General features: G+C 44.2%; 1 protein-coding gene across 3 annotated transcripts in view; it reads right to left on the bottom strand.

The window, feature by feature from the left end:
• Positions 1-16,650, bottom strand: part of UTP4 (UTP4 small subunit processome component) — a 38,595-nt gene that overhangs the window by 18,143 nt on the left and 3,802 nt on the right. For all 3 annotated transcript variants that reach the window (XM_015126490.3, XM_028840817.2, XM_077984430.1), the window contains exons 3-8: positions 15,942-16,133; positions 14,678-14,762; positions 11,888-11,977; positions 7,847-8,058; positions 219-390; positions 22-113 (exon numbers count right to left, since the gene is read on the bottom strand). In XM_015126490.3, the coding sequence (XP_014981976.2) occupies positions 22-113; positions 219-390; positions 7,847-8,058; positions 11,888-11,977; positions 14,678-14,762; positions 15,942-16,133 (843 nt within the window). The remainder of the gene's footprint in view (positions 1-21; positions 114-218; positions 391-7,846; positions 8,059-11,887; positions 11,978-14,677; positions 14,763-15,941; positions 16,134-16,650) is intronic.

The following is a 16,650-nucleotide window of genomic DNA, read 5'->3' as shown; positions in this document are numbered from 1 at the left end:
GGGCTTGGAATGGACACTTACATGGGGAAAGGTGATTTTTCGGAGAGCGGCATCGTAATTCTTTACCTCCACCTTCTCCATGAGAGGACGAATGACTAAGTGGGTGTCAGTGCCTGGTAAAGCAGGGGAGAAGGTGTACAGAATTAGAAGTCGTCCTGCACGAGAACAGCCAGAGCTGGGCAGGGTAAAGCAGCAGCCTCGCCAGGAGGGGAACCCACCTCCAGATATCAGCGCTGTTGGGCTGTGGGCCACAGTGCGCACGTCGTGAGTGTGATGCTGGAACGGTTTTGTCCGCACCCACTGCTTCTCACTGCTGTTAGATGTCACAGGGACCAGCTGAAAATGGAAGACTGTTCCCTCGGCTGTGCCCACCACAAAACTGTCTTCTTGCTGAGGAATTAAATCATGAAGGAGGTACATGTAAGCAAAACAAGGTCTGGTTGGAAAAATATTCCCTGAGGTTTTCTGTCTCAGCAGCTTAGGCATAAACCTATGCCCAGAATCAGTAGGAAAGTTATAAGGGTCTTTTCCCTCCAGAAGCTAAGGATTCCATCAGAGGAGCAAGCTCAGACACTGGTAACAATGCGCCCCCTACTGACAAAATTAACAACGTCTAGAGTAGGAACAACACAGCAATGCTTCATATATACAACACAGATCTCCTTAGAATAGCATTGAGAGATAAAATACCTAGAACCTATTTGAGAAATTTAAATCCTTCGAAAGATCATAAGAGAAAACCTAAACAAAGAAATCCATAGCATGTTATTTAGTAGGAATATTTAACATGATCAAGTTATTATCACTAAAGAAACGTATTAAACCAATAAAAATACTGACAATCCTTTATTTAGAACTAGAACAGGTGTTTCTTAATAATGTTTATTTCATTAAAAATATCCAAGAAACATCAGTCAGACGTGGTGGCTCACTCTTGTAATCCCAGCACTTTGGGAAGCTGAGTTGGGTGGATCACTTGAGGCCAGGAGTTTGCGACCAGCCTGGCCAACACAGTGAACCCTGTCGCTACTAAAAATACAAAAATTAGCTGGGAGTGGTGGCGCATGCCTGTAATCCCAACTACTTGGACGGCTGAGGCACAAGAATCACTTGAACCTGGGAGGCAGAGGTTGCAGTATGCCAAGATCGCACCACAGCACTCCAGATTGGGCGACAGAGCAACCAAACAAAAAAATACAAGAAACAAAAACCAACCAAACAAAAAAATACAAGAAACACCAATAAGAAAGTTTCTTAAATAAACAAGGTGGGCAGAGCAGCACAAACCTATAGTCCCAGCTACTCAGGAGACTGGGCAGGAGGATCACTTGAGCCCAGAAGTTGGAGACCAGTCTGCACAACACAGTGAGATCTCATCTTTATTTTTTATTTTTTTATTTTTATTTCTTGAGACAGAGTCTCCCTCTGTCACCCAGGCTGGAATGCACTGGCATGATCCCGGCTCACTGCAACCTCTGCCTTCCCAGGTTCAAGAGATTCTCCCACCTCGGCTTCCCAAGTAGCTGGGATTACAGGCACACACCACCACATCTGGTTAATTTTTGTTTTTGTTTTTTTTGAGACGGAGTTTCACTCTTGTCGCCCAGGCTGGAGTGCAATGGCACAATCTCAGCTCACTGCAACCCCTGCCTCCTTGGTTCAAGCCATTCTCCTGCCTCAGCCTTCCAAGTAGCTGGGATTATAGGCATGTGCCACCATGCCTGGTTAATTTTTGTATTAGTAGAGACGAAGCTTCACCATATCATCCAGGCTGGTCTCAAATTCCTGACCTCAGGTGATGCACCCTCCTTGGCCTCCCAAAGTGCTGGGATTACAGGTGTGAGTCGCTGCGCACGGGCTTGCGTTTTTTTTTTTTCAGTAGAGACACGGTTTCGCCATGTTGGCCAGGCTGGTCTCAAACTCCTGACCTCAGGTGATTCGCCCACCTCAGCCTCCCAAAGTCTCATTTTTAAAAAGAATGAAAGAAATAAACAAGAAAAAAACAAAACAAAACAAAAAAACATAACTCACAACACAAACAAAAAACCCAAACAAGAGTAGTAATGTGGCTGGACATGATGGCTCACATCTATAATCCCGCACTTTCGAAGGCAAGAGAATCACTTCAGCCCAGGAATTTGAGACCAATCTGGGCAACACAGTGAGACTGCATCTCTACAAAAAATGTTAAAAACTTAGCCTGGTGGTGCATGCCTGTAGTCCCAGCCACTTGGGAGGCTGAGGTAGGAGGATTGCTTGAGCCTAGGAGGCGGAGGCTGCAGTGAGCTAGGATTATACCACTGCACTCCACCTAGGTGACAGAGCAAGACCTTGCCTCAAAAAAATAAAAAAAAAAAGTAACGAAGATACACATCCAAAAGACCTGAAGGCAGGAACTCAAACAGCTTTGCAAATACAGACTGAAGATTCCTAATCCAGGGCTGGGCGTGGTGGCTCACGCACCTTGGGAGGCTGAGAAGGTGGATCACTTGAGGTCAGGGGTTAGAGACCAGCCTGGCCAACATGACGAAACACCGTCTCTACTAAAAATACAAAAATTAGGCCGGGCACGGTGGCTCATGCCTGTAATCCCAGCACTTTGGGAGGCCGAGGCGGGCAGATCACGAGGTCAGGAGATCAGGACCATCCTGATTAACACAGTGAAACACCGTCTCTACTGAAAAAAATATACAAATAATTAGCCGGGCGCGGTGGCGGGCGCCTGTAGTCCCGGCTACTAGGGAGGCTGAGGCAGGAGAATGGTGTGAACCCGGGAGGCAGAGCTTGCAGACAGCGGAGATTGCGCCACTGCATTCCAGCCTGGGCAACAGAGCAAGACTCTGTCTCAAAAAAAACAAAAAAACAAAAATTAGACAGGCGTGGTGGCATGAGCCTGTAGTCCCAGCTAAAAAAAAAAAAAAAAAAAAAGGATTCCTAATCCAAAATCCTTTTTGAGTGCTAACATGACACCGCAAGTAGAAAACTTCACATCTGACCTCATCTGCTGGATCACAGTCAAAACTTTGTTTCACTCATAAAATGAATAAAATATTGTACAAAATTACCATCAGGCTACGTGTATCAGGTACATACGAAACATAAATGAATTTCTTGTATAGGCTGAGGTCCCACTCTCAAGATACCTCATTATGTATATGCAAATATTCCAAAATCCAAAAAAAATCCAAAATCTGAAACACTTCTGCTTCTAAACAGAACCAGATCAGAGACACTCAACCTATACTTGTACCACAATGTTCAGAGCAGCATTATTATTTTGTTTGCTTGTTTGGAGATGGAGTCTTGCTCTGTTGCCCAGGCTGGAGTGCAGTGGAGCGATCTCAGATCACTGCAACCTCTGCCTCCCAGGTTCAAGCGATTCTCCTGCCTCAGCCTCCCGAGTAGCTGGGCCTACAGGTGCACACTGCCACACTCAGCTAATTTTTTTGTATTTTAGTAGTGACAGTTTCACCATGTTGCCCAGGCTGGTCTGGAACTCCTGAGCCAATCCACCCGCCTCGGCCTCCCAAAGTGGTAGGTTTACAGGCATAAGTCACCACACACGGCCTATTATTATTATTTTGAGCTGGAGTTGCAGTCTGTTGACCAGGCTGGAGTGCAAAGGCACGATCTCAGCTCACTGCAACCTCTATCTCCCGAGTTCAAGCAATTCTCCCGCCTCAGCCTTCCAAGTAGCTGGGATTACAGGCGCGTACCACCACGCCGGCTAATTTTCGTTTTTTTTTTTTTTTTTTTTTTTTTGAGACGGAGTCTTGCTCTGTTGCCCAGGCTGGACTGCAGTGGCTGGATCTCAGCTCACTGCAAGCTCCGCCTCCCAGGTTTACGCCATTCTCCTGCCTCAGCCTCCCGAGCAGCTGGGACTACAGGCGCCCGCCACCTCGCCCGGCTAGATTTTTGTATTTTTTAGTAGAGACGGGGTTTCACCATGTTAGCCAGGATGGTCTCGATCTCCTGACCTCGTGATCCGCCTGTCTCGGCCTCCCAAAGTGCTGGGATTACAGGCTTGAGCCACCGCGCCTGGCCTAATTTTCGTATTTTTAGTAGAGATGGATTTCATCATACTGACCAGGCTGGTCTTGAACTCTTGACCTCAACTGATCCACCCGCCTTGGTCTCCCAAACTGCTGGGATTACAGGTGTGAGCCACTGCGCCTGGCCTAGAGCAGCATTATTTACAATAGCCAAAAGATGGAAACAACCCAAATGTCCACTAATAGATGGATGGATAAACAAAACACACACTTAAATATTATGCAGTCTTAACAAGGAATGAAATACTGATAAAGCTACAACATGGATGGACCTTGAGAACAATATGCTAAGTAAAATAAGCCAGATACAAAATGACAAATGTTATATGCAAATTCATAGGGACAGAAAGTAGAATAGAGGTGACCAGAGGCTGAGAGAAGGGAGGAATGAGGAGGTAGTATTTAATGAGTACAGATTTCTGTTTGTGGTGATGAAAAAGTTCTGAAAATGGGCCAGGCGCGGTGGCTCAAGCCTGTAATCCCAGCACTTTGGGAGGCCCAGACGGGCGGATCACGAGGTCAGGAGATCGAGACCAGCCTGGCTAACACGGTGAAACCCTGTCTCTACTAAAAAATACAAAAAACTAGCCGGGCGAGGTGGCGGGCGCCTGTAGTCCCAGCTACTCAGGAGGCTGAGGCAGGAGAATGGCGTAAACCCGGGAGGCGGAGCTTGCAGTGAGCTGAGATCCGGTCACTGCACTCCAGCCTGGGCAACACAGCGAGACTCCGTCTCAAAAAAAAAAATTCTGAAAATGGATAGTGGTGATAAATGCTGTTCAACAATGTGAATGAATTTTCCACTGAAATGTACACTTTTAAAATAGTTTAAAAGTAAATAAAGTATTGGTGAGAATTACAAAACTATGGTAAAAAGACTGAAGTTTCGAAAATCTTTTTTTTTTTTGAGACAGAGTCTCTGTCACCCAGGCTGGAGTGCAGCGGCACAATCTCGGCTCACTGCAACCTCTGCCTCCCGGGATGAACTCCCTGAAATATCTTACTGGTTCCCTCAACAATGAATTACAGAAAATCTGACTTATTTCCATTTCATACTTGTATGAATCATGATTATAACTTCTTTCTGTCTAATCATCATTTAGTAACTTTTTTCACAGATAAGGAAACCAGAGTTCCAAAGGGCTTAAAGACATGACAAACATGGCCATCTGGCCCCAAAGCCTGTGCTCTGGGCACACCACACTGCCTTAACCTCATGCCAACTCCTTTGTGGGGTCATGACTGTGTAGCAGAAAGGAAAGCATTTTCCAAGGACAGCACATAAGGTGGCTCTGAGGAGCCGCTCCCTCATCTCTAAAGACACTACTTGAAAACCATTAGCCTAAGACAAAAGTGGACATACCCAGCAGCTTAGGAACTCAAACACTCCCCAACCTGCAACTACACAGTTTACTTCATTTCTAAAAAAAAAAAAAAAAAAAAAAAAAAAAAACCCAACAACAACAACAAAAAGAAAAAGCCAGAGGTGGTGGCTCATGCCTGTATTTTCAGCACTTCGGGAGGCTGAGGCAGGCGGATCACCTGAGGTGAGGAGTTCAAACCAGCCATGGTAAAATCCAGTCTCTACTAAAAATACTAAAATTAGCCTGGCATGGTAGCATGCGCCTGTAATCCCAGCTACTTGGGAGGCTGAGTCAGGAGAATTGTTTGAACCCAGGAGACGGAGGTTGCAGTGAGTCGAGATTGTATCACTGCACTCCAGCCTGGGCGACAGAACGAGACTGTCTCAAAAAAAATTTTTTTAAGGGTAGTCTTCTTAAAGTCCCATCCAGAAAGAGATTTGGAAGGCAAGGACTTCTCCTTTACTCTGTATTCTATTTCTCTTAGGTGAAATTATTATTATTATTATTATTATTAATATTACTGAGATGGAGTCTCGCTTTTCTTGCCCAGGCTGGAGGGCAATGGCGTGATCTTGGCTCACTGCAACCTCTGACTCCCGGGTTCAAGCGATTCTCCTGCCTCAGTCTCCTAAGTGGCTAGTATTATAGGTGCCCACCACCACACCTGGCTAATTTTTGCATTTTTAGTAGAGACAGGGTTTCACCATGTTGGCCAGGCTGGTCTCAAACTCCTGACCTCAAGTGATCCGCACGCCTTGGCCTGCCAAAGTGCTGGGACTATAGGCGTTGAGTCACCACGCCTGGCCAATAATTAACTCTTAAGTATAATTATTACAACTGCTGTAGATTAAAACTCTATTTTCAAAGGGGAATTTATCCCACTCATTTCAACTTATATCACTATTATCACTTACATGTGACATCTATGTTTTTCAGGGCTTCAGCATACATCAAACTGTTCTCAAAAAACCTGTGATATGGAATAGGAACACTACACTAGAATATGGATGTCAGCACGTAGGATAGACCATCATTCTCAAACTAAGGAGATAAAGAAGGAGGTATTCAACAAATAAAGTCACTTTCCATGTCTCACCGCTAAAATACTCAAAGGTTTCTGAATGAGAATTCTTGTTACCATTCTTCTACAATATTATGTCATAGAAAATAATAGGCGGGGTGTGGTGGCTCATACCCGTAATCTCAGCACTTTGGGAGGCCAAGGCAGGCAGATCACTTGAGGTCAGGAGTCTGAGACCAGCTTGGCCATCATGGTGAAACCATAAACATATAAAAATTAGCTGGGCACAGTGGCAGGCACCTGTAATCCCCCCTACTGAGGCTGAGGCAGGAGAATCGCTTGAACCCAGGAGGCAGAGGTTGCGGTGAACCGAGATTGTGCCACTGCACTCCAGCCTGGGCGACAGAGCTAGACTCTGTCTAAAAAAAAAAGAGAGAGAAAATAGGCTGGGCACAGTGGCTCACGCCTGTAATCCCAACACTTTGGGAGGCCAAGGTGGGTGGATCACCTGAGGTCAGGAGTTTGAGACTAGCCTGGCCAACATGGTAAAACCCCGTCTCTACTAAAAATATAAAAATTAGCTAGGTGTGGTGGCGGGGGCCTGTAATCCCAGCTACTGGGGAGGCTGAGGCAGGAAAATAGCTTGAACCTGGGAGGCAGAGGTTGCAATGAGCCTAGATCACGCCATTGCACTCCAGCCTGGGGGACAAGAGGGAAACTCCGTCTCAAAAAAAAAAAAAAGAAAAGAATACTACTACTAAATAAGACATTTTGGCTAGGTGCCGTGGTTCCTGCCTATAATCCTAGCACTTTGGGAGGCTGAGATGGGAGGATCTTCCAGCCCAGGAATTTAAGACCACCTTGGGCAACACAGGGAGACCCCATCTCTATTTTTTTAATTAAATTAAAAATAAATAAATAAATACAAAGGTTTTAAAAGAGAAGAATTCATGTTACCAAAGGAAAAGAGGCCTATCTGTTCAACACAAATCTACTTGAGGATTATTCAAATAGAAGAAAATGAACATTTTTAAAATCACTAAAAAGTTATCTTCCAATGTTCCAAACAGATAGGAAGCAGCAGAGCACCTGGACAGAGAGAGAAACAGTGCTTCTCGAGATTCTTCTAGGCTGCTGCACCCTATCTACAATCAGACAAGATGAACTGGAGGTGAGCAGTGTCTGAAGAAAATCTCAATGCTAACTAATCTCTTGGAGAATCCTGCATTCTCTAACCAATTGTTAGATACTATGGAAACAATGTGGGTTTTCAGATGCATTTTCCTAAACTCATCTTCCTCCAGTACAACATCGGGATCAGGAACCAGTGTTCGTGGCACATCACTAAGGCTGCTTTCTCTGCTCACCCCCGAGGTCGTACATCAACCACTCTAAACAGGGACTGTACTCACCTCAGCTACAGCAATGGACTGCACATCAGCATTAGCGATGAGATGGCTCTTCACAAGCGTCCCAGTGGCTGAGTCCCAGAACTGCACCTTCCCAGCAGAGTCCACACTTATGACAGTGCCATCGGACAAGAAGGCGACACCCCACACGATGCACTTCCGTTTAGACACACCCATATGCTGCCTGTCCACAATCATCTTATGAATAGCACTTCCTGAAAATTCAGAAAAGCACATCTTTGAATGGTACTTATTTCTCTGTTTGTCTTCAAAATCTGTCTGCGGCCAAAGTGGGAGGATTGCTTGAGCCAAGGAGTTTGAGGCGAGCCTAGGCAACAAAGTGAGACCTCATCTCTACAAAACAAAACATAACAAACCAGCCAGTGGTAAGCATGATATGGTATGTGAGCTGACTGAACACAGTCAGCCTATAAATGGTAGTTCTGGTGAACCTGATCTGGGAACTCCAAAATGGTTACCTGAAGAGAAGGAGTATTGGGAGAGCCTGATAGGAATGGGATAGAAGGTGCGAGGGAGGGAGGAAGGGAGGGAAGAGAATGAGAACAGAAACCTCTTTTGGGGAGGTGAAATGGAAAGAGATATTTGGGACATTCACTTAAAGCTGGTCAACTGCACACACACATTACACTCTGCTCTTTTCCAAAATCCCACAGGAAAGGGAGAGAACAGTGACAAAATTTGGGGAATTGGAAAGCAGACAAGTAGTGGCAATGGACTTAGGAGAGCCCTGAAACCAAGTCCCAGGTCAGCAGAGAGGAAGGTGGCCAAGAAGCCACCTGAATTATACTATGGAATCCTTAGACTCAGGAACTGGGGAACCCAGATATTCTAGAAAAGGAGTAAGTGGGGCTTCAAAGAGGGATCCGTTACCAGCTGGTAGACCCCCCAGATAGCCATGCCCTAACTAAGAAGCTGGGAAGCTCCCAAAAAGCACGTCAGCAGAATACTGGAGATGCTGTCTGAGGAGGGCTATCAGGCAGAAGCAGTATATGAAAACCAGGATTAAGTGAACATTTCTCATTGAATGTTGAGAACACCATTCTTTTTTTTCCCCTTAGAATGCTGATAGCCAGGCCAATACTCACCAGGCAGGAAAATGAAAAACCATTTCTGAGGAACATAACTGGCACAAAAGAAAAGATCTGAAGATTCTGGCTTCAGGGCTACCCGGAATAAGCAGTACAGCCAGATCATTCTTCAGTGAAATCCAAGCTCAGTAAGCCACATGATGCAGTGAGGAGATGAGGAAAGCCTTTAATGTGAAAGGCAGAGGCCAAACGGACTAACAGAAACAAATAAATGAATAACAGGGAGGAAACAGGCAGAGTGAAAAACACCTGACAATTATTAATAGCCTTAGAAAGAGAAGAGTTTCCGTATAATGAAACAAAAAGAGAATGCTATAAAAAAGATGATTCAGGAAACAAAAAAGAACTCTGGAAATGTCAAAAATGAAAAACTCAACAGAGAATTCAAAGATAAAAATGACAAACTCTCCCAGAAAGCATAGTAAAAAGAGAAAGAAATGAAAAATAAAAGAATTTCCCCCCAGAACTGAAGGACATGGGTATTGAATGAAAAGAACCTACCAGGTGTCCAGAACAATTAACTGATCCACACACAAAGAAACCTAATTATTACATTTCATAACAGTAAGGAGAAAACATCCTAAAAGCTCCGGAGGGGAAAAAAATAAAACAGGTCCTATACAAAGGGATCAACTCTCAGAATGGCATCTGACTTGCTAATAATACAAGGAGCTAGAAGACAGCGGAGCCAGGGCTTCAGAATTCTAAGGGAAAAGAATTCCAAGCTAGAATTCTTTTTCATTCACTCTTACTCAGGATGCACCAAAGGATAAACCAAGAAAGTGAATAACACACAAACAGGACGTCCTATCCAATAGAGAAGCAAAGGACATCCTGAGAACAACGGAAAAATCAGAATTCCAAATCTCACAGTTGTGCAGCAGGCCCAGAGTGGCTAAGCCAGATGGGAGTGGGTCAGAAGGCACTGGGAGGGACTTATTCACAAAGATGAAAGTGGAGAAAGAAAACCAGATGGAATTGGCTGGGCGTGATGACTCACACTTGTAAACCCAGCACTCTGGGAGGCCGAGGCGGGTGGATCACGAGGTCAGGAGATCGAGACCACGGCGAAATTCTGTCTCTATTAAAAAGACAAAAAATTAGCCGGGCGTGGTGGCGAGCACCTGTAGTCACAGCTACTCGGAGAGGCTGAGACAGGAGAATGGCGTGAACTTAGGAGGTGGAGCTTGCAATGAGCGTCACTGCACTCCAGCCTGGGTGACAGAGCGAGACTCTGTCTCAAAAAACAAACAAACAAACAAACAAACAAACACAAAAAAACACAAAAAAACAAAAAGAAAACCAGATGGACTTGAACCTAATTTATGAAACTGGAAAAATGTGGGATTGTATCAGTAAGACAGAGACACTATTAAACAATGAGGATACAAGAAAAGAAAGGAAATTTACTATGTGAGTAGTATACACAGTCATAATAATAAAAATATCAACTACTAATCTGAACAAAGTTATAATATAACCATACTGGGAGGATCAGGAGAAAGTGTGGATGCCTGTGGCAGATGGTAGAAAAAGAGGGGCAAGTCATAGAAGTCACTAAAAAATGGTCTAAAGCTGAAAAATCAAAATGTAGCATAAAAAGCATGCTAGGTGCTGCAGTGATAGATACCAAAAGAATCAGGTAAGGGTCACAAGTGGTTTGCCTTGAGGAGTGTGAGAGATAGAAGGACTCCCTCTTTTTGTAATAAGCTAAAGGAATTTGTTTGTTTTTTGAGACAGAGTTTTACTCTTGTTGCCAGGCTGGAGGGCAATGGTGCAATCTCGACTCATGCCAACCTCCACCTCCTGGGTTCAAGTGATATTCCTGCCTCAGCCTCCTGAGTAGCTGGGATTACAGGCATGGGCCACCATGCCTGGCTAATTTTGTATTTTTAGTAGAGACAGGGCTTCTCCATGTTGGTCAGGCTGGTCTCGAACTCCTGACCTCAGGTGATCTGCCTTCCTCAGCCTCCCAAAGTGCTGGGATTACAGGCGTGAGCCACTGCGCCCAGCCAGGAATTCTTTATATATGCATATATAACAAATAAAAAAATTATTTGAGCATTGAGGAAAAAGGAGAGAGGTGTTTGACTTTTTTTTTTTTTTTTTTTGAGACAGAATTTCGGTCTTTTTGCCCAGGCTAGAGTACAATGGTATCATCTCGACTCACCGCAACCTCTGCCTCCCGGGTTCAAGTGATTCTCCTGCCTCAGCCTCCTGAGTAGCTGGGATTACAGGCATGTGCCACCACTCCGGCTAATTTTGTATTTTTAGTAGAGATGGGGTTTCTCCATGTTGGTCAGGCTGGTCTTGAACTCCTGACCTCAGGTAATCCACCTGCCTCAGCCTCCTGAAGTGCTGGGATTACAGGCGTAAGCCACCACGCCCAGCCAATCTGTTTTATCTCTGTATCTCAGACGGAAGTACAGACATGTCCACCAAACAAGTTGAGATCAACCCCATCAATGAAGGATTCTACGAAGCCAATTTTCCAGGTCAAGAACAGAAAATATGGTTCTCTGCTTTTCTGATCTCATGTTTCACCAATTATGCTACGAAGACCTTATGTTCCTCAATGACAGAAACCCATTTTTACCAAGGACTGGGATCTGTACATAGGTAATTCTACTGTTCGTAGTACATGAATGAACTGTGAATGAATGTACTAGTTAAGATAATCTTATTGTGAATTCTTATTATGATGAATAAAAAATACTACATCTTACTGAAGATCCAAGATTCCCCTAAAAGCAGTGGTAGTAATCCAAGAAAGGAGTAAAATTCATTGCGGACATCTCAGAAGATTAATGACATGTTAGGCCACAAAGATCATGAAAGCATGACAAAGGCTCAAGCTTTTGAAAACCCAGAAATGTGAATCTGACAAACAAGACCCACACTCCCCCACCCCAAATGAAATGAGAAAAACAATCACCTGATTTGACATCAAACACACTAATGTAGTCTATAGAACCAGCTGCAATGTGGGTACCAGACGGATGCCAGCTGAGACTCAGGATGCGACCTTGGGAGTTGTACAACAAAAAAAGAAAGTGACATACACATAAATATATACAAAGAGTAACTGAGCTCTCTTCCCACAATTATCTCTAGAGTGTTCTACAATCTTAGCTCTCTCGTCTACAGTACTCCCTAAAGCACCGTTTTGTAATAGATGAGGCACAACTCTGCCTTGGGATTGACAATGAAGTATTTGATACTTTCATAATGTATAAATAGTTGATGGAAGTATAAATAAATATAGCCTTTTAAGGAAGAGGCTGGAAGTGATCTCACGAAATTTAAATGTGCATACTTTTTGGCCCAGTAATTGCACTGGGAACTGATCAAAAAGAAATACTAGCATGAGGGCCCAAAAATATGTATACAAGAATGTTCATTGCAGTACTGGTTACAGTAGTAAAATAAATATACGTATATATACACATACACACACCCCCACACACACCCCCAGGTGTGGTGGCTCATGTCTGTAATCCCAGCACTTTGGGAGGCCAAGAAAGACAGATTGCTTGAGCCCAGTTCAAGACCAGCCTGGGTAACATGGTGAAACCCTGTCTCTACAAAAAAATTCAAAACATTAGCTGGGCATAGTGTTGCACACCTATAGCCCCAGCTACTTGGGAGGCTGAGGTAGGAGGATCACCTGAGCCCAGGAGATCAAGGCTAGAGTAAGCCATGATCATGCTACTGCACTCCAGACTGGGTGACAGAGTGAGGCCCTGTTTCCAAAAAAAAGAAAAAAGAAAAAAAAATACATATATGTATTTCAATAGAAATTAGGCTAAATAATTCCATTCCATAAAATGGAATGTCATGCAGACTGCCATGACTGGCACAGAAAGATGTCTGCAGTGGATCAAGTGCAAGAAATGTATGTACTTCTACATGAATACACAAAAAAGTCTAAAGGACTAGTTCCAAAACGTTGCCCACAGAGTAGAAATGAGATACCTATTTATTTGAGATGGAGTCTCACTCTGTTGCCCAGGCTGGAGTGCAGTGGTGCGATCTTGGCTCACTGCAACCTCCGCCTCCCAGGTTCAAGCGATTCTCCTGCCTCAGCCTCCCTAGTAGCTGAGACTACAGGCACCTGCCACCACGTCTGGCTAATTCTTGTATTTTTAGTGGAGATGGGGTTTCACCATGTTGGCCACGCTGGTTTCAAACTCCTGACCTCAAGTGATCCACCCACCTCGGCCTCCCCAAATGCTGGGATTACAGGTGTGAGCCATCATGCCCAGCTGAGATACCTATTTTCTATTTCATACTTGGGAAAATGTATGAGAATTTTAAAAAGCATTGTATTACCTTTGTAATTGAAAAAGAACACCCAGGCCAGGCGTGGTGGCTCACGTCTGTAATCCCAGAGCTTCGGGAGGCTGAGGTGGGTGGATCATGAGGTCAGGAATTCGAGACCAGCCTGGCCTACATGGTAAAACCCCATCTCTACTAAAAATACAAAAATTAGCCAGGCATGGTGGCACGCACCTGTAGTCCCAGCTACTAGGGAGGCTGAGGCAGGAGAACAGATTGAACCCAGGAGGCGGAGGTTGCATTGAGCCAAGATCACACCACAGCACTCCAGCCTGGGCAACAAAGCAAGACTCCATCTCAGGAAGAAAAAAAAAAAAAGCACCTTAGAGATATTAAAAATGAAGCAAGAATCTGATCAGCAGAGGACAAGTATTACTAATGGACACAGAGGACAGCTGCTACCCTCTAGAAGATGGGTCACCAAACTGTGGCCCACAGGCCAAATCAGGCCCACTGCTTGTTTTTGTAAATAAAGTTTTTACTGGAGCACAGCCTTGCCCATTAGTTTCAGTGTCGTCTACAGCTGCTTTTGCACTACACTGATACAGCTGGCAGACAATGTAGGGTTGTCAAAGCCTAAAATGTTTATTATCTGGTCCTTTATGGAAATATTCTGCCAACCCCTGTTCTAAAGGATCAATGCCAATTCAGCCCAGGTAAAGCCCAAGGATGGGCAATTGTTTATAAACTCCCTCATTCAACTTGAATGCACCAGAAGGATTAAGAACCACAGTTCCTTGGCCAGGCCGAGTGACTCAGGCCTGTAATCCCAGCACTTGAGGCCAAGGCAGGTGGATCATTTGAGTGAGACCAGGAGTTCGAGACCAGCCTGGCCAACATGGTAAAATCCTGTCTCTACTAAAAATACGAAAATTAGCAGGGCATGACAGCACATGCCTGGAATCCCAGTCACTCGGGAGGCTGAGGCACCAGAATCACTTGAAGCCGGGAAGCGGAGATTACAGTGAGCCTAGATCATGCCACTGCTACTGCCAGCATGGGTGACAGAGTGAGACTCTGCCTCCAGAAAAAAAAAAAAAAGAAAAGAACCACAGTTCCTAATGACAAAATTGTAATACAAGACTTCAGGTATGCTTGTTAAAACATAACAAAAGTAAATGACAACTAACAAATTGACTTCCACGGGAGCACTAGCTTTACAATTTTGGATTTCTGGTTTTCCATATTATTACTTAACCAAGCAGTCACAACTATGCTATACAATAGGTAAAGCCTGGGCTGGGGAAGGCTTCTAGCACATATCCTCCCTGTACTCAGTAGAGATAAAATATTACCTAGATTCATGGGAAAATATCCCATCCCCAGTGGCACAGAAACTTAACTTCTTGTTAAGGCTATTTACCGCCCCACGAAAAATGACCCTTACTTTTCTGCCGATCAAAATTTCTTTCAAACTGGATTTTGTCTGGAGTAATTTGAAATAGTTTCACAGATCCATCTTCACAGCCAACCTATTGCAGAAAGAGGTAGTAAACAGACAAGATAAACAATAAACATTTTATAGGACTAAACACACACACACACACACACACTCTCTCTCTCTCTCTCTCTCTCTCGTTCTCTCTTCCTCCTTAAAGCTATCAGTTGCCCTGAAAGAGAAAAATCATTTGTGAGAGAAACAAAGTACTAGTTATCAAGAAACTAAGTGTATTCTCAGTAGCCTTCATATCCTAGACAGAAAACAGACTGATATTAAGAGTTCTAATTAGTGGCCCCATTCCTGCATATGACATGGATTAGAAAGACCTATTAACATTATAACCTAAATGGAAACACCTTAAGATATGGTGCAAATTAGTGCAGATCAAAAAGAATGAGACTCATCACAGAGAATTAAAGATCCGGAAGCACCCATTCTAATGGTAATTATGTGAAGGGTCTCAGCGTGTGGTCAAATTTTTGAAACACTGTGCTGAAACACTGGTGCACAGGTTAACCTGCTGAAGGGACTCTTAGAACTCTTCATATCCCAATGTGCATTGTGAATTTACAGCAGGATTAAACATGCTGTATTTCTGAAAAGAAATTTATCATAAAACACAAAACATACCAAAACAAAAAAACCTCTACATCTCCAAATTCCACAGAACACAGTTTGGGAAATGTTGAACTGATGTAATCCTATCATTTCATAAATGAATCAACAAGGTCCAGACAAGCAGCAAAAAGAATGCTGGGGATTTTTTTTTTTTTGAGACGGAGTCTCGCTGTCGCCCAGGCTGGAGTGCAGTGGCGCCATCTCGGCTCACTGCAAGCTCCGCGTCCTGGGTTCATGCCATTCTCCTGCCTCAGCCTCCCAAGTAGCTGGGACTACAGGCGCCCACCACCATGCCCGGCTAACTTTTTTGTATTTTTTAGTAGAGACGGGGTTTCACCGTGTTAGCCAGGATGGTCTCGATCTCCTGACCTCATGATCCGCCCGCCTTGGCCTCCCAAAGTGCTGGGATTACAGGCGTGAGCCACCGCGCCCGGCACTGGGGATTTTTTAAATCTTCAGTATCAATTCCAATCTTGTAGTTGGGGTTGCCACATGCCATAATACATCGTTACTCTCCTATAAGCACAGGCAAGAAAGTTTGAGCAGGCACAAGAGAAATTTTGGATTGAATTACCAAGAGTTGCTTACTAACCAAAAGTTGAGAGCCACTGGGGCTGACAGCCATGCTCCAAATAGGTCCTCCAAAGACATCCACAGCATACTTGATGTTTAATGCCTGTAAATCATACTCCATAATCTCGCCATTGAGTCCAGCACTAAAGAGTCGCTGTCCTTCTGCCCAGCACAGAGCTTCTGTAGCCCGAGACTCATGACCTGGGAAAAACTGCAGAAACACAATAACTTCTCAACATTCCCACAAATTCATCAGGTACCAGTACTGAGTGGTAACAGACAACATGGCAAAAACAACTTCCCCATAAATAACTAGTGTGGAGTTCTGTGCTCTCAGATCATGCCTACTGACATTTTCGTTTCTTCAGCTCAAATTCTAACTAGTTTTATACAGTTAAATTTGTTTCTTTTACTAGGACTAGTTCAGCAAAACATTTTCAGCAGAAAAGGTTTAAATTGCACTCCAGCCTGGGCAACAGAGGGAGACACAGTCTCTACAAAAAATATAAAAAGTAGCCAGGTGTGGTGGCACACACTTACGGTCCCAGCTACTATGGAGGTTGACAGGGTAGGATTGTTTGAGCCTGGGAGGCAGAGGCTGCAGTGAGCCTTGGTCTCCCAAAGTCCTTGGATTATAGGCGTGAGCCACTGCACCCAACCCAAAAGTTTTCATATCTATCAAGGCATTTTATTCTTAGACCTGCTTGACAAAAAAGGAACTAAGTATA

Source organism: Macaca mulatta, chromosome 20 (assembly GCF_049350105.2).
Source record: "Macaca mulatta isolate MMU2019108-1 chromosome 20, T2T-MMU8v2.0, whole genome shotgun sequence".
NCBI classification, from domain to species: domain Eukaryota; kingdom Metazoa; phylum Chordata; class Mammalia; order Primates; family Cercopithecidae; genus Macaca; species Macaca mulatta.
Note: the sequence above shows the minus strand (reverse complement) of the source record. Positions and strands in the feature narration are given on the sequence as shown.